The following is a 27,164-nucleotide window of genomic DNA, read 5'->3' on the forward strand; positions in this document are numbered from 1 at the left end:
CAGCAGTGCCGTCATGGGATCATGGGAGCACTCCCACTGGCTGAACACATCTCAGCATTCCATAAGGGTAGTACTGAAGTTAACATAGTCTCAGTCAAATTGGGATAGTTTGCTTTACTAACTTCTTTCAAACAGGCATTGAGGGCCCAATGGCAAGTGGCATATTAGTCTGTTGTTTTAAGTGCTGAGAAGCCAACAGCGGGTCATTGTGTTCTTGGAGCACAGACTAGAGTCTGTACATTTATATGGAAAAGTCAAACTTTCAAGGCAAGTTACTATAGTGTCACTTACCTGTGTTGGTGCTGTTCTTGAACTCAAAAATGCGTTTGATCAATTGGTCGTAAACTGACTTCTTGACTTCTTCAGGCAGCTTATCAAAAACACCGTCCAAAGCCTTCACACTGAAGGAGAAAAAGGAAGCAGTGTCTTATATTGTAGTGTGTAGTATCATACTTTAAGATTTCTAAAGTGCTATCCCACCACTTGACAAGGACCCGGGGAGCTTTTAGTTGTGAGCATGAGGGCAAGAGACGTCGAGTGTGCGTGGTAAATCATATTAACATCAAAGATTTAGTGTACCACATATGACAAATTACATGTGAAAGCATGAAGGAACGAGCACTTAAATGTATGTATAGATGTACAGCTAGAGAAACAAGCTGGGGGTCAGATGTTCATTTCAGTCTTCAGTGGCTGCAATTGCATTGAGAACAGAGAGCATCTCTTCAAACACCAGGCGACCTCTAGCACCAAGTTATACCAAATCTGCAATGTGGCCACACTTCGCCCATGACACCCGATGGATGACAGTAGGCAAGAGACTTCATGAACACCTGATTTTGTATCTAAGATAAATCACTTCCCAGCCTGCAGTCTGCTTGTCACACAGGTGGAGACACTTGGATGAAGCTATCCCATACAGCCAGATAATAAAAATGAAAAAGGCAGTAGCTGGATCTCTGGTATTCTCACGGGAAATCAGTGCTTAATTTGTAAAATACTACTAACCATCTCTTTTGCATGTAAAGGCAACAGTTCAGATTATTCCAGGTCCCTAAAGCTAAAGGAATGGCAGGGGAGGCAGGTATTAGTAGTTTTGTAATGTATATCGTTTTCCTAAACAACTGTTATACTGCTCATCTCTAAATTACATGAGCAGCGCCACCTTGTGGCAGACTTCCCTAAGTGTGGTGTTGACAATTAGGTGCCAGTGCTGAGCACCTGAAACCAATTAAGTGCCGGTGCTCAGCATCGGAAAGCTCCGGCTCAAATTAAGCACTGAGGGAAATGGATCTACAAAACGAGCCTTTGCTTTTAATAGTAAATCGATGAAAGACACAATGAAAGTAAGGGTTCTCTTTTAATATATTACTTGCGCATTAACACAACAGTGTTCTTTAAATGTATAGAAGTTAAAAAAATAGAGATATTACCTTATCCAAGACTTTTCGTTTTAAAATTGCTAGTTATTGTGAAATGAAGAGCATAGGTTTACAAAGGCAGCTTCAAAACCATTTAGCTTTTGCGGCAAGGACTCATTTTTCTACCACTCATGCAATGTCGACAAAAGAGTAAAAATGTAATATCAAAACTATATTGACAAAGTATAGAATCGAAGGTAATTGTCAGGAGCTGCAGCACCCAAGAGAGGCAAAGAATCTTACATTTGTTGCTCCGAGGCACAGTCTATGTTGCTGGGTATCTCAATGAGGATGGTCTCGTTCACATACTGGATGATGTTTATAAACTGTACTTTGAACCAGAAGATCCAATCTTTCTCTGTGAATGTAGAATAATCTTTTGAGATCACATTTGTGATGGAGGTAAAGATCACAGAGCCGATTTCTGTCTCCTGTAGCTGATCCTGAAAGATAAATGTGTACCTGATGTGAGTACAGATTCAGACTGGAACATTCTAAAACCTATCAATCAGCCAGACATCAGATGCTGGGGCTATGATGATGATATCACTGTGTACTGTCTTATATAGTCTCCATGAAATCTCAGAAACTAACCTCTTTAATATGCTTCCCCCACATTATCAAGCAATGGACCAATCATCTTCAAGCAACTGACTCCACGCATTTTCCGCACTTCGTCTACCTGCCCTTGTGTGTAATGTAAAGGGAACTAAATAGAATTCCACCATTCCCCTTTTACCCTCTTTACTTTGTAGGCCTTGTCTACCGACAGCTTTATCTGTCCATTAGCAAACAGAACTATTGTATATAATTTAGACTAATGGTAAGTTTTGGGCCCACCCCATGCTCATGTTTCGACAGCTTTCTTGTGTATCTCAGTTCCCTGCTCCTGATTAGATGTTTTTTTAACCTGCCAAAGGAGCATTTTGGTCTCACCAAGCTTTGAGTGATTGTGTTGCATCCTTTCCCTGCTGGTGTCATGAATTCTAGCGCTTGCAGATTATTTTCACTCAGTTTCACTTTTGTTTATCTAATACCCTTTCCTATCACTTTTTTTTTTATTTCTTATTATTTTTTATTCAACAATGTTGCACAGGACTACATCTCACGGAATGCCATACACGTAGTTAGAGAGCCAACTTTTCCCTATCACATTAAAGTAAAATTGCTACTTCCTTGCAGCCCCCACCTTCTCTCATTGCCTAGCCACTGGGGGCAGCGGGCAGCTGTTTTTGAATGTTTTTTAAACCATTCTAAGATGGCTGTGTGTATTCTCTGAATTTGTGGGCTAGAATGCACATGCATTCATACACCGCCCGACCTTAGGATGCTTCTTTTAATGTTTGAGATCAGAACATCTCAAAACTTACATTAAAACACAAACATCAAATACAGCACTGCAACTATATTGCAGCAATCAAACTACTAGTGCGAAACACAGACAGAAGCTGAAACCACCACTCTATATTGCAATATGTATCAAGCTCTAATCCATGATAATCCACAAAATGAATGAGTCCTACAAAGGTATGCAATCAACAGAGAGCCAAGGATCATTCAATTGCACTGTGCTTCTTTTTCCTTTCCATGCAACCATCTAGATGACTGAACACAGCCCTCTCAATGCAATGAACACAGCATCAAACGCCACTCAGATAGCAACAAGATGCTCTTATGATCCACTGAACAAGCTCAGCCAACGCTGCGACCTTCAAAGAAAAAGAGTACTCGGCCCAACATAAAGAACGCAAGTGATTTCTGAACAGAATGGAATGAATCTCCTCTGAACCACAGAAAGCAGAGAACAGTCTGGGCTACATAGGACACTCTAATCTAAATAGGACAAAGGACCCTCTGATTAGCACAAAACAGCGCTGTGGGCATGGGCGTGACTCAACACAGTAGACATATTAATAGTTTGAGAGCCCATCCAGAGCAAGAGACTCCACCTGCATACTTATGTTTGTGATTCATTCACCATGAGCCAGCAGCAGTAGTCGCTTTTCTGTATCTTGACAGAGCGACTAAAGGAAATCATTGTGTGGTTAAAGCAGAATGGCTCAATCCTAAAACTACTGTGTTGAGAGTTCAGAAATGTATGCACTGGCGGAAGGTGCAGCATTGGAAGACAAGTCTGCTTCTCAGTGTGACTTCCCTGAGCTCAAGGTACCCTGCCACACGGGTCACTCACATGCTCCATCATGCATACACAGATAGAAACGATGGTCACTTAAGGTCTTATGGCCTCCATGGATACCTGCTCCCACATCCATACTCTATATTTGTTTTCAAAGTAGCATCCATGTAGGGTACCATTTTTAAACAGAAGTGGCAAAAGCCCATTTTCATGCTATGTACTGTTGCCCACTTGCAAGCATGTGCCAACTCTTCTCTGTGTTGTGACTTCCTTTTTAATGTCTACTTACTGGTGTCCTCTGATGATGGTTGAAGCTCATTAGGTTGGCAAAGAACTGTGTGCAACTCTTCTAGCCAGACAATCCAGATGTCCCATCAGCAACAATCACCCAATGAAAGACCTACCATTCACGCTGTGTGTTGCTGTTGGAAGGCAGGGTCTTCATGCAAGAGTCTGGTGCCATTCAGGTAGGAGATAAGATCTTTTGAAGCTAGGAGACAGAGATGGTTGGAGGGAACATGGAGCCCTAACAGCATCCACCTGCTGTTGCTCCAACCTAAAGACCTAACATGAAATAAAGATCTTCCCTCCTACCTTATGACTCCTGACTCTTGTATGAAGATCTGGTCTTCCAGCTAAAACAATGAGCTATAATTCTTTTAAATGTTTCCAATGGCAAGTGCCCCTGATTGAAAGAATGATTCATTACATTGTGGAATTACCATATAATACTTTATGCAAAGCGCATTTTTCTTTAAATTATGACGAGACAGTGTATTCAGTTCAATTGTTGTCCCTTCCAAGAAGTTCCAAGGAATTCCCCACCAAAGAGAAGGCCTACTTGTTTGAGACGTTCTTCAATACAGGGTTCATGTTCAGGACTTCAAAATCACAGGAGACCTCACACACAATCAACTGAACATCTGTTTAACCCAGTTTTTTAGAAAATGACATATTAGTAGGTCTCTTTGCGGGCTCAGTTTTTTTTGCCTGGCTGGCATCTCAAACAAATAAAGGTACGCATATACCTGTGCATTGGTGTTCAGCTCGGTGACAAATACAGAAACTTCCTCTGTGGTCTGCAGGTTCTCAAAGATTTTGATAAATTCTTGCTCGTTGTTAAGAGCCCCCGAAGAAATGGTATACTCGCCAATCTGTTTGGGGGTGCACACCTCCAGGGCAGCCGACTGAGGGAAAGAGAAAACCAAGTGGGTAATGGGTTTGAGAATATTCCAGGGATGCTGCGGAATGACGACACAATATCCAGAAAAGATATGAAAAGGAGCTGCCATACCGCATCAAAGTTGAGGTTCAGGTGTTTGAATTCTGCGATGGTGGCATACTCCTTGAAATCTCCGTACCATTTTGTTATAAACTCAGTACTGTTCTCTCTAATGCACGAAGATCCTGTCGAGTAACAATGGGTTACCATTAGTGTTCAAAATATGAGCAAAAAGAGAAAATCCCTCAAATCTAAGATAAACCTCTGTCTAAAGCAAGAATTCTTTGCGGGTCCTCTTTGGAGACCTCACACCATGCTTTCAATCACCAAGATGTGGTAAGACATAGAATCCAGGATCACAATCTTTTTGAAGCTTCTTTCAGAATTGCTTTACTACCGCTCCCCCGCTCCACCAAATGACTATCATGTTCGAGTAATTGATCTGTGTGCACCTGGATTATAATAGTGGACTAGTGGTCTGCACCAGATGAGGACGTTTACAGACAGTCACAAAAGACAAGAGGACAGAAGAGAAAAAGTCATTGACGGTGCTGGTATGAGTTCCATTGTGCTTGGGACCTCAATAAGATTACAAGTATTAAAACTCAAATAAAATGGCATGAAGCAATATGTTTGGGACGATTTACATTGTCCCAAATCCCTTGCTTGGGATAGAGCTGTTACTATATTCCCATTCGGGGACATGCAATATGCACAATGACTGGTTTACTAGTGGGAATGCAGTTTATGGCACAATCTATGCACTTATAGGTTATAGCGCAATTTGTCAGTTCGCAGTGGGACACACACCTACCTTGCAAATGAATATTAATTCAGTAGGTCAGAGTTTGCAGCAGTCCCTGTGATTGGCTGTGAATTCAAGGGTGGAGGCCAGCAAGGCTAAGAAGACCTCCAACTCTACATTTCCATTCTCAACTACTGCCTGCTTCACTAGGCCTCCTGAAATGATTCCCTAGGGCTAAAACTGAAAGCTGCCCCCGTGGAGAACTTGCCCTTTGTGAAGCAGTTACAACTGGAGTCTGTCATTGAGTCATAAGTGATCAATGGTTGGAAACTGCAAGTGCAGGGCGGACCCAGCGTTTTCCACCTGCATTGGCATATAAGAGCGGATTCCTGTAACGGCTGAGGGGGGTCTGACTGCTGGCGATTCCCGCGCTGCTACCCCGTGATGGCTGCAGCTTACAAGCGGGGTGGGGGAGGCTGCCGCCCCCAAAACTGGTGATGCCCGTGGCAGTCCCCCCCCACCTTGCTACGCCACTGCTTCGCACCCCCTAATATTTGCAATTTGCAATCGTCTTTTAAACATTGCAAAAAGTAGTTTTGCACTTATAAGTACTGAGCCTCATTCACAAGTGGCCCCCGCACTCATGGCAGTGGCCCACCGGTCGTGGGGCAGTCTCCGCACTCGGGCGGAATCTCTACAATGAGAATGAGAGCCCCCCCGCGTCTACAGGAGGGGGGCCTTTAGTGGCATTTCGAGCAAAGGCAGCGAGAAAGAGGCTGGGCCAGTGGACATGTGGTCAAGGGGAGTGGGTGGGGTCAACAGGAAATGCGAGAAGGTAGGACAAGCTCTTAGTGCGTCACCTAGGTGCGCAGGCGACCCCCCAGGGAAAGGGATAAGAGCACTGACCACGAGGGTGAAGCCCTCTTTGTCCTCTTGCCTCGGGCACCGCGGGTCTCAGCTAGAAGGAAGTTGCCCACCCACCCATCCTTGTTGTTAAAGGTAGAACTGGCGAGGTCCCGGGCAAGAAAAATGTCGGGGACTCCTTTTTTGGTGGGGACTGGCTCATCCTGGAACAAGGAGGGCAGTCAACGGGGATCTGGGCTGGCGGGAGAGGAGGCCGTCCTGCTGGTGGTCCTGGACTCTCCGGCCCTACCCGAGATGCCGGTGCTTGGAAGAAGCAATTTGGGGAAAGCTGGGGCGCAAGGAAAGGCGCAAAGCAGTACCAGGTGGCCGCGTCTAGGGGGTAGACAACACACTCCCACGAATGCGGGGCCTTCGCCTCCAGTGCGGAGACCGCTTGTGAACCAGACCCACTGTGTCTTTGCAAACGGCTGGCTTTGCTCTCTGTTTAGGGTCTATGGATCACATTTCTATTATTGTAAGAAATACATTCACGTTTGAGTATTTTTTAATAAATGGAAGATATAGTCGGTCTTTTTTAAAGTAAGATGATATGGGTTTTACTCTGGCTCTTGCGTCCGTACGTTTCAGTCTTACTTTGCTCATACTATTACAACCTCTTGGACAGAGCCATGAAACCCATAACATGAGATCTTGATAATCATATGAAAGCACTGCCCCACAGAGATTCCAAGACAAATGTTGTTAGCAACTTAAATGCTGCATGGCTGTTTTAATGGGTCATCACAGTAGCTAAATCCAAAGAAACTGTTCATTTTTGGGGTTCAGCCCCTCAGGCATTCGCCCAGTGCTCTGAAAGTCTATGCTTTAATGTCAAGATTATTATATAGGTATTATATTATGTTATATCCCCTCCTTAAGGCAATTTAGGGCTTTGCTCAAATTCTATTTCTGCAGGCACAGATTTGTTTGCTGGAGAAGGAACTATGAATGACTGATATCCCCTAATATTCCATTAACTAATTTGTTCATGATGTCGAGTGTCACAGTTTGAATTTTGTCTGGGAATGGGCGAAATGTAAGTCAGATAAGCAACGTTTTATGAAGCGAGCTGTCTTTTTTACTCACAATTTTAACTTCTCAAACTTCGGACAGATTACTCTGTTTCTGAAGTTTTGAAACAATACCATGAAATTAGATGGGGGGGGGGGGACTATAAATGTCCACACATCCCAAATATGTGTGACTTTTGTTTTTCCTACTTGCCTTTAATTGTTTAGCACCAGCCCCACTGAAGAGGGTATCTGTATGTGAAGGTTTTAAAAATAAAACCATCAAATTCAATTAACCATGGATCCAATATGTTTTCGACGTATGTGCATAAAGTTCACGTTGCTTTTTTGTTCAGGCCCGCATAAGGGGCACTTACCTTGATCCGTTAGGAAGTTGACTATTCTCTTATGAATGGCTTCACCTTGCACCTTGTCGAGCTTTTCAAAATTTTCACCAAATCCAGATACCCTGATAGTAAGAACGAGAGAGAAAAAGGCAGCAAATCAGTGCATTTTATAGTAAAATAGGTCAGTAATCAATAGATTTACACTAATCAGTAAAACAGACGTGAACGTTAAACTATTTAAGCAGGTAATGTAGGTCAACGTTGAAACATTTACAGGAAAATTATTGGAATGCACAAATATCATAAAAATAATTTTAGAAAATAATGTTACTGCTGAGCTATTATCCCCTTTCATAAGCAGACTTTATTTTGAGTAGAAGAAAAATAAATTAATAATTGATGGAATTCCCCAGAGGGTGTGGGTGGAATGGAGAAATCCTGCTAGATGCACAGAAAAAAGGGAAGTGGGTTTGTAATGGTGGTGGCCATGGTAGGGAATTGAGGGTACGGAGACCTGCCAGCTCACGTGGTGCCTCAATGTGTCAGATGAGATTGGCACTGTAAATGTGGCAACCCTTTGAACAGGCTCCATCCAGTAGTGGGCACTAAAGCAGTTGGATTTACTTGTGCACATTAGGTTTTCAACTTGTGTTTGGCCGCTCTGCACCTTTACAATCTCTTGCGGGTTTCGCGACCTGCACAAGATATGGGAGGTGGCATCTAGTGGCCAGTGGCATTTCTCTGTTGTCGGGGTAAGGTGGGGCTGCTGAGCTGCTTAGACGGGGCTGGTAGTCTACCAGCGCCATCTAAGCAGCTCAGCAGTGGTAGTCTAAAACTCTGCCCCATCAACAGGGCAATGGCCCTTTCTATATCTCCCCTGTTGGACTGCACAGAGGCTGGGCCTTCAAGGAAGTTATGTGTAAGCCGCAAAACATTATACATAATCATGTCTTATTTCATAAAATGCCTGCCGCCGTTTTGCATTATTTTCCTAGCACAAATTGCATCCTTGTAGCTTTTTCATGTGCTCCTATGATAGGATGCTTGCCTAAACATAATCTCAATTATGTGATGTGGATTAATGGCTAAATCTTGAGTATTTCACCTAACAAGCTGGTGTAAACCAAATTTCAACAGGGCCTAATTGTTCTCAAAACGGTGGGTCTGGGTGTGGAGGTTCACTCTGCGGTTGCAGATTTAACAGGGAAAGACCTTCCTCCTTACTGTCATCTGACACTCATTATAAAAACAAGCAAGTGTCGAAAAATGTTTTTTACAACAGTGTTTTGTTCATGCAGAATTAACACTGATAATCAGCTCCACAGGCAATGCACATTTTTTGGAATGGGTCAAGTTGATAGCAATTGATTTCTAAGGCATGGTGCCTGAATAATGTGGGTAAGTCATCAACTGTATTATGCTGCAGACAAGGAACATTCCTCGCAATTACCTGTCCCTCAAACACCAGGAACGCTTACCTTTTACCGTCAAAGGCTGTAAAGAGACCTTCGAGTAGTGTAATGACCGGGAGGTGGTACCACCTTATGACAACACCATAGCATTGTTGCTGCTGCTGCAAGGATTAATTTATGATTTCATGCTCCTACCTGAGACCATGGACCCAAAACAAGTCTGAATAAAGAGCTCAAGGGGGTCTCTAGAGGTTATCTTTACAAAAGAATGTAGACCATTGTTTAAGCAGCATCAGGGCAGATTGATCTCCAAATAAATGAGGATCATATGGAATTTGAACTAATCTCTCACCTGTCCCCTCAATTGTGAGGCATTAAATAAATATTTACAAAAAGTTAGACCCATGACACGTTGCTGTAATAATTCATTGGTGGAGAATGAGTATTTTCCACTGGTGTCTGCTCAATGGCCTGGTTTTCAGTCGTTTTTTCAATCAGAGCTTTACTGCTACACAATATTACAGAGAGCTATCAGAGTACCTCCACGGCCTTTCTATAAACTGTTGTATTCCATAATGATATCTGGCAGCTCCCTCTTCTATGGCAAAGCGGGCATTTCCTAGCATTCACTCTGGGCAACAATGTACACCTATCCTATGGGCCCCCAGTGCTTAATTTGAGCTGTGGCTGCCAGAGTTCAGAACTTGAACGTAATGGTGAACACCGGCACTTATGACAGTCTGCCACATGGTGGCGGTGTCTATCTAATTTAGAAAAGAGCCCACAACAGTTGTTTATTAATTCAATATAGATTATGAAAGGAATAAGACCTTCTGCCAATGCCATGCTTATAGTGTTGGGTGCCTGGGATAGTCTGAACTGCCACACTTGTAGGAGTGTGATGGGTAGTAGTTGTGTTGGTGCTGTTATTGGCAGTGCTGGCAGGGGCAATGGATGGTGCAAGCTGCAGTAGCCTCCTGACATGGGCCCTTGCACTTATGTTTTTCTTTTGATAAATTAACCACTGGTCCCAGATCTTAAATATGAACCATTAATTACCTTGGGATTAATCTCCGAAAATTGATGTTGGGGTAATTAATCTCACGCTCTTATTTTTGTTATTGACATTCCACATTTTTTTTCCTTTTAAGTGTTTTTGCCAAGATTTTTCTTTTTCCTAGTTTTTCCGGTCAATTTAATCACGTTCTTATCGTTGTAGGCTAATTTTTAGGAGCTATCTAGAGAAAGACATCAACATAGCCTTCATGGAATCCCAAAACTGTACCTAGGGCAACGTGAATGCTATGCCATATTTTCAGACAGTTGACTCAGATTTTACATCATGAAGATTTGGCTTAGGCAACTAAAAACAAGTCTTCTGAGACATGCAAAAAACAGAAAATAAGTGTCAGTGTTACCCAGATGAGGCCATTTCACGTTAACACCTTTGGTGCCTGGGTGCATTAGCTCACAAGGTTCCCTAAAACTTGCCCTATGGTCAACCAAACCGGGGGACCACATCATCTATTTGGAGCTCTTTCTTTATTCTACTCCTATTTGAACAATAAATCACACTTTATTATGGAGTAGAAAGTATATACATAGGAGACAATCAGATTAAATGTTTTCACAAAGAACGCTAATATTTAAACACGCACGTTGGAGACCTTCCAAACATGAAATTTTTAGGTCTCGCACTGTTTATAGACTTAAGCAACAAATAGGACACTTTACCCGGCACACTTTTACTCTGCATGGCATTACCCCGCAGTTTTACACCACAAAATCTTTTACAACGCAGGGCTTTCCAACGCAATTCATTACAATACATTCCCCATTACAACACAATTTATTATTCTAACTCCACGGGGGTGTTAATTTGGGAAATGCGTTGTAATAGTTTGCGGTGTAAAACCCTGCGTTGTAAAAGATTTTGTGGTGTACAAAATGTGGGGTAATGGCATGCGGAGTAACTCATGCGGGGTAAAGGATGTTTCCCTTAACCAACATGGCTCAATGAGTTCAACGTTTGCCGCCGAAACATGTTGTCATCTGCAGGTCACAAGTTTGAATTTCCCACGGCCAACCATGCCTTTCATTCTGCTGAGGTCGGAATTTTATTTACTATTAAATAGGGTATCACCTATTAGTCAGAGTGCTTAGAAATGGCACAAGTACTGTATAACATGCTCTATAAAAAAACTATTTTTCAGAAACAGTGCTTCTAAAATTATTTAATGTCCTAATCACTCCTTTGTTTCATTTTAACTACATTTAATCCCCTCACTTACAGGTATTATGAAGTTCTAACTCGGTCTATATTGCCATTAAATTTTGGAAGGCCCGATGACCTCACCAGTTTAGATGCACATCCCACAGAGGACTGAAGGGCGCTTGTCCAAATAATCGATAGACACTATAGAAAGACTCACGCGGGAAGTAACAAACCATACAATTCCTTGCTTATACTTAGAGAAGGCATTTCACAAATTTGCATTCAATTTGAGCAATACATTGCTTCCATGACACACATAACTGTTGTCCCTCTGACTTGTAAACCAGAAAAACGAAGAGTCGGTGGTGTGCGTAAGAGTCCCAATGTAAGCAGATAGAATAGAGGCAGGGACTCTGTGAGATGTGAAAAGAAAATATAAACCAGTTAAAAGTACTTAATTTGTGCCAGTGGGTGCAGGTGGTGGACGCCAGCATTCACATTGTGGCACTGGTATGTAATATTGTTCATCATAGGACTTTGACCCATAGCAGGAGCGAGAAAGGCTGAAGAGGTTGAGAGATGAAGAGGAACCGTGAGACAGCGACAAAGGGAGAAAGCCAAACTACAAGAGTTTAGAGAAAGAGACTGGAAGTGTAGAGTGGTGGAAGAAAGAGACAAGAAATGTCAGCCTCAGCATTCAGCAGTTCCATTGACGGGCTCTTAAGAAAGATGCTGATCCCTGCACTTATTTCTGGTACAAAATGGTCAGTGTATTATTTCGGGTTATCGAATGCTGGGAAGTAGAGCCTGCTATAGAAGTTGAATCGAACTTACAGCTTCTCCTGGGATCTGCAGTCCAGATTAGTGGGGATAGCAATTATATTTTGCTCTGTTATACTGGAGATGATGATTTTGAAGTATTTTCCGAACCAGTCGCTGTATTCTTCTTTATTTGTGATGCCTTTTTGCATATTGTCGAAACAGACTTTAAACAGCAGGTTTTGGATGTTCTCATTCGGCAAGACTTGCATATTTTCCTGAAAATGCAGAAAACACAAGATGAGGCAGCCTTGCTAGAGAACACTGCAAGATGGCGCCCACTTCCTAAAGTTTGACTGGAGTGCTGGACAGCTTTCTAACAAGGGTTAATAGGAAATAAAAATAGACCATCACAGGTAGGTACTAGCCTTCCAGCATGGTTTGGCAACTGTGCTGAAGTCTTCCACACGCCACTGACAATACCTTGTACAGCCGCGAGACCGTGTGGTAGATAGAACAAGCGCAACTTACAAATTGAAGGCACGATACTTAGTTTGAGAACACTTACAAAGCATCTTTTTCAGATGTGTCCATCTCTAGAAGCACACATGATATACATCTTCCTGTGTCCTTGCTCTACGTGAACGCCCGCCTCCAACATGCCACCGACTCATCCCAGCAATGCCCTCAAAGGCGCGCAGACCCTGCCCATCCAACTGTACCTGTTTAACCAAAATGTTGAATTTAATCAAAAATTCGACAGTCTCAACGTAAGTCAGGGTTTTCACGTTCACTAAAATAAGCGGAGCATTGAAGTCATCCTGTAAGGCATCGCCCACCATTTGCTCTGCCAGTTGTTGAGGGGAAAAGGAGTCGAGAACGTCATACTAGTTGGAGAAATAGAAAATAAGACAATACGAATTGGTTAGAGAACAAGCAGCAACGATGTGAAGACACTAGTTTACAGTGTACCACAGAGGTCATGTCCTGTCCCTTTCAGTTTGGCGGATGCGATACTCACAAAAGGTCCATCCGCTATACATCAGGAGATTTCACCCCATGTAGCTCAAATGTAAACAATTAGTATGTTATATAAGCATGATGCTGTTGGGAAGTGAGAGTTGATACAAGCCACTGAGGGGAATATGAACAAGACCCTATCGCCACCACAACATCACCTATAGTGACGTTGTGGTGGCGATAGGGGCTGCACCTTATCTACAAGCCAGCGTTAAGCCACTTAAGGTGGCTTAACTCTGCCTTGGACATAAGGCCCCCTCTCATGCTATGCTTAGCGTAAATGGGGTGGGCAGTGGGTATTGCAGTGGATGTTCCACTGCAACACCCATTCATTTTGACGCTGCCCCCTATGTACAAGTGTGGGGTACATAGGAGGCAACGCCAAAATTACGACCAGGTAAAAACTGGTCTTAAGATGGCGAAATGAGGAGAAATTAGTTATTTCTCCTCGTTTATGCTTTTTCCATGTGTCCTGCCTTGTGCAACACACATGGAAACAGCAACATGCTATTGTCTGTTTATGTGTAGGAAGGTGTCCCTTCCTGTACATAAACAAACTTTTTTAAAAAAAATCCATTTTGTCACTTTCATGTGTGCTGCATGAAGCAACACACATGAAAGTGACAGAATGGCATTTCTAGGATTGTTTATGTGCAGGAAGGGACACCTTCCTACACATAAACAATCCGCCCCTGCACGCATACACCATTGCACTCTGGTGCAAGAGTGCATGTGTTGGCGCAAAGTTGCTAAACTTAGCACCATCGCAGGGGGAAACGCATGGCTGCACCACATTCTTTCAAATATGATGCAGCCTTGCGTTTCAGAAGTGAAGGAGAGAGGTGCTAAGCCAGGAAGGCTAACGCCTCTCTCCTCCACTTCTTTGCACATATCCCCCATGAGTGTCTTACAAGATATTACATACAGTAATATATCTTACAGTGTGCATATTTTCGAAGGAACTGGCTGACACAGGGATATATATGGCTGCGGGGTAGAGTGATGTCAAGAAATTGTTTTGAAGGATTAGTAAAACTTTACATCTTTCCTGAACTCTCCCTGAAGATATTCTAAGGGGAAGGTTATGGCAACCAATTTATCCAGATCAGTGCCTAGGTGGTATTTTCCTCATCATCCTGTAAGTCAAGCGGAGAATAAAAATTGTCCTATCTCTTCCGCTTACCAGTTTACACTCCCCAGTCATGTTAAGATAAATGCATATCATTCAGCCAGATGATTAGAAATTCTCACCAATATTTAGGGTTATGGAGAATGATGCTAAACAATGTTGTTTGTTCCAAAGGCAAATGACTAAACTGCACTGCAGGTCAAAGAAAGCCATGTGTGTGAGTATGCAGGGGTTGTGCACGCACATATGTATGTGTGTGTGTGTGTGCATGTCCACAGTTGTGGACAGGAGGCTGAGGGAGTTGAGTAAGCAGCTGAAATATTGGTTTGATAATGTAAGGAAATTACTGCCTCATTGCCATTGCAGTTTGGAGTGAAAACACAATTTGAAAAGATGGTGGTGGTGGTGGTCTCCTACCAGGTCTACACAAGGTGCAACATGCCATCATTTTTAAGCTCATCCATGTGACTAAAAAGGGGTTCGAGTAATGTGCCAATCAGTCCAGTTCTGCTTCTAAATATAGGAGTCTTGGTTGGATTTCTAGCCCATGGTACGAAAACAACTGAACCTGTGCTTCTGGCTTGACGGGCATCCTTGTTGAGCATGGGGTCCCAAGCACAGCGAGCATAGGCAGTATGGACAACAGAGGAGAGAAGGCAAAGGAATTGATTTAGTCTCCTCTCCTTACCTACTGTACTTAAATAGCAAATGCTCAGGAACAACATTTCGGTAGAAAGTGTCCATTGAAGATGATTTTACAAATTGGTGTAACAATATTTTCGGTTTTTCATACAGAAAGGCGGCTGAAAAAAGTCCATACAGCTAAATAGGCATCATTGACCAAATAATTTCGGTAACTTCAGGTAGATCACCATAGCATTTACTGGTTACATCACATTCTTAGCTGACTCAGTCTTATTATTTAGAGGTCATTAATCAGTTTGAAATTAAACGTGGGTGATTATTCTTGGAATGATTAACTTAAGTCCTATTTTTCTAGAGTTTTGGTCAATTTCAAGCCTTTTTTATTTCGAACTTCTGAGTTTGATTGCAGAACTTCCATTTTTTAAATTAAATATTTTATCATTTCCTAAATGGAGGGATACTCCCTCACCTCTCGCTACATTTGCCATCTCCTTTGACTCTGCTTTTTTCCCTTTTCTTAAATATTTACAACATTGCTTTTTAGATAATTGAACACATTCATTTTTAGGTCTTGCCTACTCACGAACTTGCTGTCCAAAGACCTTGTATTCAATTCAAACGCTTAGAGTGGGCTTTCGGTCTGATCCTTGCTTATCATTGGCTAGTTTTCTTGTCAATCTCATTTCCTTGAGTCTTACTTGATGGTTTTCCTTCCTCTTCTTGTATTTGTTCCTCCCCTAGATCGTAGTTTTGTTTTTAGTGTTTCTCACTGTATGAGGTATATCTTTCCACTGCATAGAAATTGGGACGCCATTTTTTTGGTGTAGTAATCCTCTCACCTTTGTGTGCTCGTCTTAAGGTACCTATCAACCCCAATTTCTGCTCAGCATGTTGCTTTCCTAGCTTCCCCTGTTGCTGTCCCACATCCTCATTCTCTTCTGTTGCTTTTTGTCCCACACCAGTTCCTGTATTGCTCTGCCACTCTTATGTTATTCTTCCTAAATCCACCAGTTCCTCTTTTAGTCTGCCATCCCTCTTCACTTCTCTGCTGCTTTTCGCCCCTCAGCTACTCAACATTGCTTTCTTTCCAGGGCCTAGTCGCTGCAAACTGCTAGGGGCATTTGTGCTCCTTTATTTTTGTGGACTTACACTTAGTGTTAATAATTTAATTTAACATATCGATCCGAATGGTAAATTAAACTTGTAAATAAAAGCTGTATCCATGCTTTGTGACATCATAATGCCGACACACATACAGGTGGTCATATTGGACGTATTTACTTTCTAAAAACCTATTTCAAAATGGCCACCAATGCGTTCACATGCGCCAAGAGACAACAGAAGCCATCTTGGAACTGTTTTTTTTCCACGACAAACCATTAAAAAATGAATGCCGCTGAATTCACATGCAGCTCGCCACTGGCCCTATTGAAGTGTTCTAAAATATTTCAGCTTTCCTTCACAAAAAACCATCAGCAATGTCAAGAGCTTAGCCCTCACTTTTTAAATACGAGGCCTATTGGCAATGCAAATGCTTCTCTTTTTTGGGATATTCCCTACTTTTAATTTATATTTTCTGTTTCTGCGAGCAAAACACTGTTACCACCTATCTGTGATTTCCACCCGATGTTTTTGTTTTCATCTTCACAATAGCCAGTTTTGAAACAGAAGGATAATCCTTTAACTCAGGGTCATTGAAGGGTCTTCAGTGGGCACTGAAGCTGTCTCAGGCCCTTGAAACACTACCCCTGGAACCAAGAGCTCTCTTGCAAGTGTACTTGGTAAATATTCATTTACAAAGTAAACTGAACACCATTGCAGTGTGTGAAATGATAAACAGATGTTGTGGGAACGTGAAAGGTAACAAGAAGCTCCAACTGTTGACCAAAACATCTTGGTTGATATATGTCTCAACCTTCCCCAAAGTAACAGAGGTTTCAGCACTCTTGCTTACAAGGTATATTTTATTTCATATTTTGAAAAAAGCTCCCAGAATAGTTTGATACTTTCTTTTAAGCTACCACCCCCTTCTGCTCTCATTTGAAATGTGTGACGTGTTTGTGGAGCTTCACATGGCGTATAGTTATTGTGGAAAATTGAAAAGCACCTTTAATTGTTTATGTTGACATTTCTTAGTGTAAATGACATCATATCTGACATCAAGGCTTCACTTTCTTCACCACAGACCCTATTACATTATTTTGCACAGGGAGGCTCAGCATGAAAAGGTCTGAGGGTCACGATCTCTCCGGCTTACCGAATTAAATTCAGCGAAGTAGATGCGGAAGGATGAAACGTTAAAGTATACGCTGAAGGAGTAGTAGATTTCCTCCAGGTACGTCATGCTGCTGGTGCTGTTTTGATAAAGCGTTGAACAGACGTGGCCTGAAAAGAAAGATTGGCAGGAATTCATTAAAAACGAGCAAACAATGGTCAGTCAGTGCACAAATACCACATATAGGGCCAGATGTACAACCATTCCGTTTTGCGGGTAGCAAATTGCGATGTATTACTACCCGCAAAACGGAATGTACTAATGTGTCTCAGACAAATTTAGTGATTTCCAATGAGGGCACAATTTGCGACCCAATATCATGGAAATGGTGGCCTGCTGGGAGCAGCAGACCACAATGTCTGTGTTGGTTTTTAAATTAAAGCAACTTTTTTTTCCAAATGCAGCCCGGCTTGCTTAAAGAAACATGGGAGGCATTAAAAAGAAAAAGTTTTCTTTTCACTATTTAGGGGTAGGCAGTGGTGTGTGGGACCACTGCCTGCTCTTAACACCTTCGCTGCGGCGGCTATTACGCCGCAGCACTAAGGGGGCGGGGGAGGCGCGCGGCGCGCACATGCTGGTGAAGGAACCGCTCCGTCACCAGCCGCGGTTGAGCTGTGCTGATGACGGAGCGGTTCCGTCATGGCCCGCCCCCTCAATAGAACGCCCAGCGCAGGCGCAGAATCCGCGCCGCGCAGGCGCGACGGGCGGGCCATGATGGAATCGCTCCGTCATCAGCACAGTGCCACCGTGGCTGATGACGGAGCGGTTCCGTCATCAGCACTGAAAGAGTTAACAAATATTTGTTTGCAACTGGCTTACCACCTACATGTAGTAAGTGGTAGACTACGTTGGTTTTGCGACCGCATTTGTGGTCGCAAATTAATTGTTCATCCCCCTGAGACTCGCTATTATGAAAGGATGCCCTTGGCACACCCCTTCCTAATAGCGACTCACAAGCCCTATTTTTTTAGTTGGTAATAAGTTAACCGAATAGCAAAATAGTATTTGTACATACTACAACCCTTTTTAGTGGTCGCAGATGGCTCGATTTTCCATTTGTGACTGCTAAAAACAGTTGTACATCTGGCCCAAGTCGTTGCACGCACTATAAAATGTCTGTGGCCACTGTTTTCATTGACCACTGATATATTTTACTGGGACACCTTTTTATATTATGTGCATTTGTTCAGTAAAAGAGAGCATTCTAGGAGTTGCGGTCTTTGACAAACACATCTCAACACAATGATTGGCACAAGAGAAGTCTGACTGGATACCTTGTGTGGCAGTGGTATATAGGCATGGCCGCCCATCCATAATGGGATATTGCACGCTTTTCTTTAAAAAGAAAATTTTAATAGCCCCTCTCAACTTCTTTAACTCCCCATTCCCATTACATCCTTCTTTTCCCTTCTTTTTGTACCCGTCAGCATGGACACTGGCAATCAGGTTTCTTGTTTCTATTACTGAACTGTTCCATCTGTTGTATCAGAGACTTCAGTCTCCTGGTTTTTTAACTGTGAAGTGCATTCAGACCCACTGGGGTAGGAGCAGCGCAATATGAAATTTACAAATAAAGCAAATATCTCTATAAGATGAGTTAAAGAAGCCTTACAGCACAACCCAGTGGTTGCATCAAATTAAAATAGAAGATCGGGAAATGTGTTACATCTTATAAAAGTGTAGCTTTGATTATCTATTCAACGTGTTGCAAAGTGGCCCGTCTTTAGGTATTGCTCAGTTGCAGAGTCTAACACATGTTGGATCACCCCACAAGACCACATACTGGTGTGGCCAGACTCATTCTTGACCTCCACAAGTGGACCCACATCACCCCTACCTCACGAACCTCCAGTGGTTCCCCATACAGAAAAGATGTCAATTCAAAATACTGACCGACACCTACACAGCTCTCCATGACCAAGGACCAGCATACACCCACCACTGCCTGAATTTCCACCAACTGTCAAGGCACCTGTTCCCCACCTCCCTCGCCCACATACACAATCTCCATATCCGTCGAAGCCACAGTGGAGGCGTGCCTTCTCCTACCTCGCCGCCAAAGCCTGGAACAACCATCCCCAACACCCTCGAACATCACCATCTCTCATGGAATTTAGAAAGAGACTCAAGACCTGGCTTTTCAACTGAGCCCAGTAAGACCTCAGTGCCTGGGTACCCTCATGGGTGAGGAGCCGTGCCTTATAAATACTGATCGATTGATTGAGTACAATGTGTCTGCCCCTTAACTCATTGGTTTGCTGCCAGCGTTAACCACATTTACAAGAAGCCCACAGGACAGTCGTTTGGTGTTTGGAATGGGATTTAGTTTGATTGATGGTATTTTGCCCTTGCTCGTGTTACCTTTGCACATTAGGAAGGGAAGAGCACAAAAACATCTTCCTGCAGACTCACCATCTGCCCTTCAAGGAGTGCCTTGTGATGCCATCAAATGTTGTGATGCTGGGCACACCACTATGGCCAATCACACAAGTGGACAACTGGCCTCAGTAACCAAATGCCATAGCTAGAGAGCAGCATTTGGTACTCTGTGCCGCCACGGGCAACTGCAGCTGCACGCTGTCATGAGGCGTATCGAGGCTCCTGAGATTTCATGGGAGCCCAATGAAGCCATGCCTTGCTTAAGGGTGTAAAATACGCATATGAGGGAGAGCAGCGCTTTAGTCTCCATTCTCCTGCTTCCTTCAGGTTCCAGCACTGCAGCCTGGCACAGCTCATGCTGCCTATTCCTGCAGGATCTAACCAGAGTTGGAATGTCACGCCATTTCCAATGGATGGGAGCCATGGAAGCCACTTTTTGGTGGTCCCATCAATTTTTAGCCCCCTGGCAATAGCATTTCTACAGTTTTATACCGCCAATAGCATTGTCAGACTGTGATGATGCTGCCAGTAACGTATTCATAATAAAGGGAGCCAGACATATTATGTAAATAGAAGAGATTTGGAGCCAACACTGATTGCAAGAAAGATGCACCCTGTGCTCTGTTAGTGGTAAACCTGTTGGACAAGTCACAACTTTTATGATTTGCTACTCAGTAAATTGGTGTCTTGGGCACATCAACCCTACTCCAGAGTTTCCTTCTTTCCTTCTACACGTTCTTTAGGATTTCAGGAAAATGTAAGCACAGATCATTTTTTTAAAGTTGTTTCTGAAATATGGGTATTACCTTCTAACAACAGACAACCAATACTGGTTTAATATGACCCAGAGCAAGAGAGAAAAAAGGGCAAAAGGAGAGGAATAGAAAGGTGGAAAAAAAGTGACAAAGGGAAAAAGTTGTGGACAATATTTAGGAGTTGTCAGGGGGCACAGTTACGCACCCTGGCTTGTCCCTTGTGAGCCCTGGCACTGCCCTGGCAATCTCAAACTTCAGAGGTAGCAAAGTCAGTGGCATGAACATGTGTATTTGTAAAGCGCATGATCATCCAGGAGGGAATCTTGGAGCTGAATAACATGTTTATTATTACCCAACTCAATAGCACTTATTTGATCAACTAAGGATGAATGGCTGAGTAGACCTGCCGGATTTGAATCTGTGACCATGAGGTCAAACAAAGTACCCTACAGTGGATGCATTAGTTCACTAAGCCACCAGACCCGGCTAGACAAGGGCAGCTCGTCCTTATTGATGTGGGTTCGGACGCCATTTTCCTTGTTTTCGGTAAATTTTTAATTACATTAATAGTGAATAACATTTATAAAATGAGTACAATTAGCTAGAACATACCTGTCTCTGGCAGCTGAGGTAAGTAAAAATGCTTTTGAATATATGTTTTGAGCATGCTTGCTGGTGAGAGTGTGTTTATGTGAGAGGGAAAGTGCATATGTCATACACGCGGACTAACACGGATCGAACGAGTACTCTCGGAGCGTCCAAAGGATCCAGAATAAGGGTGCTACTCCTACCGCAAATGGAATTTAGAAAGTTATGACGAGTTTGGAAACCTAGTATTTCAGATACAGTTGATGAATGAGGACAGTTCATTTAATAAGACTGGATACGTCGCTTTTTGGTGTTACAATACCTATGTATAGCCCTGATGACGTTAGTTTGGTTTATGTACCTATGACGAAACACGTGTTGGTTACAATCGTAACTGGAGTAAATTCTGAATTCCAGAAGTGAATTGCAACTTACTGTGAAAAGACAAAGGTCTACAACAGAAGAACACAGACATTGTTAGCATTATTGTTAGAATGTGGTGTTGCTTAGGGGCTGTTTGTGTCTTTATGTGTGAGTTAAAGTGTGAAGGTTATTCGGTGTGTGATGTCACTTCCACTACACATGGCATTTTGGTGAATTAAAGTTCATGGAGAAAGCAGGGATGGAAAATCACCCAAAGGAGTGAAACAAAGGACAGGGAGTAAATGAGGTGGAATCAAGACTACGCATCCTTGGTATGCAGCGAATGTAACGTTCGTCAGCACCAGCTGCTGACTTCTGAGAAAAACCTTGGGCACCAACACTGATTACAAATTAAGCATTAACTGGGGGGTCCTGTCGTTACTTGGTCTGCTCCTGCCCTCCCTTGGGCTTTGAAGACTCTCTCGGATACCTTTTGCCCAAAATGGTCCAACCTTCAGATGGTAGTTATAACAATGCACCATTGACTCTTCTGACACGGTTACCTAGCTGATACCCGCACACACCAACACCTGAAATAAAGTAAATCTGTTTCTTTACCTGCATTACCCGGCTGTGCATTTTGATATGCCAGGAATTTGCTGATAAAGTCGGAGATAGCAAGCTTGACCTCTTCAGGCAATTGAGTGAATACACTGTCAAAAGCTTGAATGCTGCAGAGGAAAAAAGAGATAATATGGATAAACAAAGCCAAGCTAATACACTTTGAACCACAAAACACAGATGGAGATGCTTTTGGCTGAATTTAGTAGCGTGTATAATTATATATATATATATTTTTTTTAAATAAGTGCAAATCTCGTGGTTTCACTAATTGCTTCAATAGAAACCAATCGGCGCACCTTTGAGAAAGTTCCAGGGAGGAACGTAACATGTCAGGACTGCCGATCTTAAACTCCGAAATAAAGATACAAGCTCCGTTCTCTGGAGTGCGGCTAAATTCCTTCTGTGAGGAAGACGTGGGATAATATCTATATGTATATATATATATATATATATATATATATATATATACACACACTGTCACCACGTAACAACAGCAGCCGTGAACACCAAAGGCTTTCCAAGCAGTGATTTATTCAGCCAGAATGGAACAACTCGACGTGTTTTGGGATGAAATCCCTTCGTCACTAGTCGGCTGCAGTTGTTACAAGGTGACAGCGTGTGTCGGTGTTCAGAGGCTCGCCGCGGACCTCCGTTATGAGAGGTAGGTGAAAGGGCGACCACTGTGATTATATATATATATATATATATATATATATATATATATATATATATATATATATATATATACATTTTGTAAGCCAATGTGTTATTCTGTTGCAAATAAGTAATTTTAAGCATTTTACAAAATGGACTGTTATACTGGTATCTGTTCTTTGTAGTAATTACACTTTTTGTAGATATTGAACTATGAAGCCTAGTATCCATTTTTTCCGAGTCAGGTAGCGTGGAATTCCTATAAGGAATTCTGCTCTGCCTGAAAATGAGTAGGCACAGCTCCCAGTTTTCCAAAGTGTTGAAACACCAGAACCGATTTTAACATGGAGGGATTCTGCCCAGTGGCATCACTTGAGACTTTGACATCAGCCAAGCCTCTTCTCTTGATTCTATTCTGGTCGATCTGATTCTTCCCTCTGCTACCCCACCCCCACTCCTATATCCCAAACTGCTTTAACATAGTAATTCCACATTCCATGGGGTTCACCTTGTAATTGTATTGTATTGGTGCTGAGTTACCACACTATAACATAGTCCCGTCAGCGCATAATCAGGGCATTTATTTTTCAACATACATTTCAGAGAAGAAAAGGTCGGAGCCAAGTCTGTGAGCAGCACTTACATGACCGAGTAAGAGTTGCAGCTACACTCTACGTTCAGATATATGATCAGCCTGGCCTTAATGTGGATGAGGAAATGCCTGAACTGGACCTCAAAGTAATGGCGGTAATCCTCCACTGTAAAAGTTTCAGACTGTTCCAAAACAGCAGTGAAACACACTTCTGTGATCAACTCGTTCACTTCACGGGTGATCACAAGATCATCGTATACCTGTATGAAGAAAAAAAACAGCGTGGATACCAAGTACTTGCCACTAAACATTTAATTGTTTTGATCAGTCGTCCTTTCTCACATTGTCACTTCCTTCCTTTTCAGTAATAAGAGCTACTTAGGTTCAAACAAATCATCCCGAGCTGCTAATAATATTAGTGCCATACACATAAGAAATGTTTATATGAGTGGTCACACTATGCAAGATTACCAGCCATCATCGCCTTAGTGCAGGATTACCAACCGTAATATAAAAAAAGCTTTTTTAATTTTGTATGCCTCTGCAACCGTAACACATAACAGCCACAGCTGCAATACGCCAGCACCATGGTAATAATACCAAGGTAATAATTACAGTCATAAATCTCCCAATGCTGCATGATTTATCATTCAAATATCAGTTTTAAATATAGTATGGTATTGATGGGTTTTGAATATACACTAATTTTTATCTTGGATACTCACTTTTCAATGTTGGTGTACATATATTATTTCAACTAAGCAAAACCTTCAACTTTAGTAGGCTGGACTGCACAAAGGAGAGCTACTCGCAGGTAGCTGGATAGCTATCAGTAGCTCGCGAGCTACTCGTTGGAGAAGCCTTCTTTAGAATGATGCTTTGATCACCATCAAAATCATTTCCCATGGTGAACTTATCATCCTGAGAAAAGCACTGGTAATCATTTCCCTCTATAAATGCAATTCCACCAGAGGGTGAATCAACCAAGGAATTACCCCTACAGTGCTGTAGCTGAGCTTTGCAAAACACCCCCAACCCTTCAAAGGCGTCGGTTCTAGATGCCTTAATACACATCTTATTGTTTACTATTTCTCTCCTTTTTCATGAATGGAATATATTTTTTCAATCCGGAGAAATGCCTTTTCCTATGCTCCCTGAAAATATTGGATATTTAGGACACTTTCCCACCCCATTTGCACTTACCGTCTCAATATTTTGGTTATTATTTCTACAGTGATATTGTTGTATTGTGATTTTTAAAATGTGATCTTGACATTAAAGAACGCACTAAAGACTTGTTTTGAGATGCAGTTACATCAACATTTAATCTGTTTTATTTCTATCTGGTGTTCACATCACTTTGGCTCTGTTGCTTCTAAAAACACTGAAAATGATTAGTTTCAATTTTCTACTTGTTCTAAAATTTCTAAAAGTCTCTCTGGTACCAAGTCTTTGGAGTTTATCAAGGCTGGAAGGCCTGAGGAGTACACAACACCGTATAGGCCTTGCACACTTACACTGGGCCGGACTGGCCATAGCGGGCACCAGGCAATCCCCCCGGTGAGCCGCACGGTTGGGGGCGGTATTGGGCCCCTGGAGGCCGTTTTAGTTACAGGGCCGTTTTTGCGCCCCCCCCCCCCCCGTGTGGGCGGAGGGGGGCTGGGGGGCAGCGGAGCACTTTGCCTGGGCTGGTTGTGGTTCCCAGTCCGACCCTGCACTTACATCAGTGAAACACCTGCCTCTCGAGAGTACAACAAATCCCACCAGGTTTCAGCTCAGCGGACGTAGATGTTGTTTAGTGGGAAAGCTGACAGCTTTACGAACCGGAGACCTGAATTATAAACACGATCGTGTGATTTTGGGTAAATCACTTTGTAATCTAACTGTAAATTTATCAAATGGAACGCGATTGTAAATATGTGAGATGTAATTCTATTGTGCGAATCCCCGACAGTTGAACACACTTTTTTATTGAATTCTACGGTCCACATGACTGTACAGAAGTGTTTTGCTCCTGGGATTAGAATTAGGATTTCTAGGAGTGGATTAAACAGCTGCGGTCCATGCAGTTAACAGCGGTGAGGCGGTGGGGCCGGGTAAGGGAGGATTTCCAGGTACGAGGCCTAGGAAAAATTTATTATTTAATTAATTTCCCCTCAGGATCGCCCCTCAGAATTCCTTCCTTACCCGGCCCAGCGCCCCACCCCTGTTACCTGCACGGGATTAAACCAAGAGGCATCAAAGCGCTAAACCGAACAAGACATCAAGTGAAAAGGAATGGACCTAAACAGAATAAGACATGAACAACTGTGCTGCTCTTGGGGAAGTCTAGTTAGAGAATGAGTTTTAACCTGCCTGTGAAAAATTAGGTGCAAATTTAAACTCCTAATATGTTCCGGAAGGGAATTCCACAGCCTGGCAGCCACCACCGTGAGAGCTCATTGCTAGGGACATATCAATTGAAAGTGGTCCTAATAACCCAAATGCTGCTGATGGAGGGCCTTAGCAAGGTATAAACTAAATTAAATACTAATGCATATAAAGTATATTGAAGGTGATTGAGCAGAACAAAACGGAGCTACAAGTAAGTGCTAACTGCTTTCCTGCCAATAAGTTGACACACATTACTGAAGAAAGTACACGCAACTAAAACAAAATACTTAAATTACCTTATTGATTCCTGTCAGAAACTCATCAGCAGTTGTGATGGACATTCCTCTGTCTCCATCGCTCATACTGTCAAGTACAATCGTTGTTAATGTTAAGTTGGTCAACACGTGTGAAGTTTGGATAAACTCCATCTTCTGACTCATGGTGAAGAAGCGCAGCGCGGCGATCTGAAAGACAGAAAAAGGAAACCCTCTCACCCATCTGTGGGTCCTCCATTGGATTATTGCAAACTTCCATCTCCTCCCTCATAAATTCACAAATGTATTCTTTCGTACCCACAGTCAACAGAGAAGCTGACTTTCCACAGGATTAGAAACAGCTTTGTGAGGATAACACGCGGCTCTCATACAAACCCTCCCGTCCCACCTTCTGTGCGCTTTTCTACTTTCTGCTGAATTTGGAACTTCAAGAGAGAAGACCTTTCTTGATGTAAAAGATTTGACAGATCTTGTGGATTACAAGTAAGGGGAGGACACAAGCGCAGAGGGGAAAGAAGGCATCCCTCAAGGCTGCAAGCCATGGAATCCACAGCCAGGCCTCACTGCTCAAGGGTATTAACAGTCCTATATGTATAGTGCCATAGAAGATGTTAGGCAACTGCCAGGTCTGGCTACTAAGGCCCCCTTGCATTGTGCAAGAGGCTGCAGACAAGTGAGCTGCTTTCAAAGCAGGGTGGGTCGTCAAGACCCATGTATGCCTCCATGATCCCATTCTAGTCCTAGTGTGTGGCACCAGTTTAAACTGTTTTGCCTGGGTTGATTTTGGTTTGCAATCTGGCCCGTTTACTATAGAAAGTTGGAGGCTATTCCATCAGCGGTGGTGGTGAGGAAGAAAAAACAGTTTATGGCGCTACATAAAGTCCATGGTGAGGGCCACAGGGATTGATTCAGCACCTTAATCATCTGCAGGTGCTTTGATCTGATTTTATTCTTGGCTGTAATGATGGGGCTCAATAAAATGGCTACTATCCCTGGCACCATTGCCTCTTGAGGAAGGATGAGAGATCCAACTTGTGACAAGTAGGAGGTGGAATGAGTGGCACAAAAGCTATAGGCATTTGTCAGCCTTGCAATGGTACCACAGCAGTAAGAATGTTTGTGCTGGAACACCCCACCCAATGTTATCAGGCACCTCTCTGCCTGGGTGGAGGGATATCTATTGTGATGTGCCCTCTATCTCTAAATGTCCTTTATTTTTCTCACACTTGATTATATGCACACAACTAGCAGGAGACATAATCACTCCTGACCCAATATGCGCACACATTCTGTCGAACAGGAATGGTGAGGGTCCAACAGA

At 42.8% G+C, this 27,164-nt stretch overlaps 1 protein-coding gene across 2 annotated transcripts in view; it reads right to left on the reverse strand.

The window, feature by feature from the left end:
- Nucleotides 1-27,164, reverse strand: part of LOC147684692 (uncharacterized) — a 197,845-nt gene that overhangs the window by 73,362 nt on the left and 97,319 nt on the right. For both annotated transcript variants that reach the window (XM_086940528.1, XM_086940527.1), the window contains 11 exons: nt 25,865-26,032; nt 23,247-23,455; nt 21,944-22,056; nt 17,223-17,350; nt 12,894-13,058; nt 12,247-12,449; nt 7,816-7,907; nt 4,853-4,965; nt 4,587-4,745; nt 1,665-1,864; nt 292-401 (listed from right to left, as the gene is read on the reverse strand). In XM_086940528.1, the coding sequence (XP_086796654.1) occupies nt 292-401; nt 1,665-1,864; nt 4,587-4,745; nt 4,853-4,965; nt 7,816-7,907; nt 12,247-12,449; nt 12,894-13,058; nt 17,223-17,350; nt 21,944-22,056; nt 23,247-23,455; nt 25,865-26,032 (1,660 nt within the window). The remainder of the gene's footprint in view (nt 1-291; nt 402-1,664; nt 1,865-4,586; nt 4,746-4,852; nt 4,966-7,815; nt 7,908-12,246; nt 12,450-12,893; nt 13,059-17,222; nt 17,351-21,943; nt 22,057-23,246; nt 23,456-25,864; nt 26,033-27,164) is intronic.

This window comes from Lissotriton vulgaris, chromosome 10 (genome assembly GCF_964263255.1).
Source record: "Lissotriton vulgaris chromosome 10, aLisVul1.2, whole genome shotgun sequence".
Classification (NCBI taxonomy): domain Eukaryota; kingdom Metazoa; phylum Chordata; class Amphibia; order Caudata; family Salamandridae; genus Lissotriton; species Lissotriton vulgaris.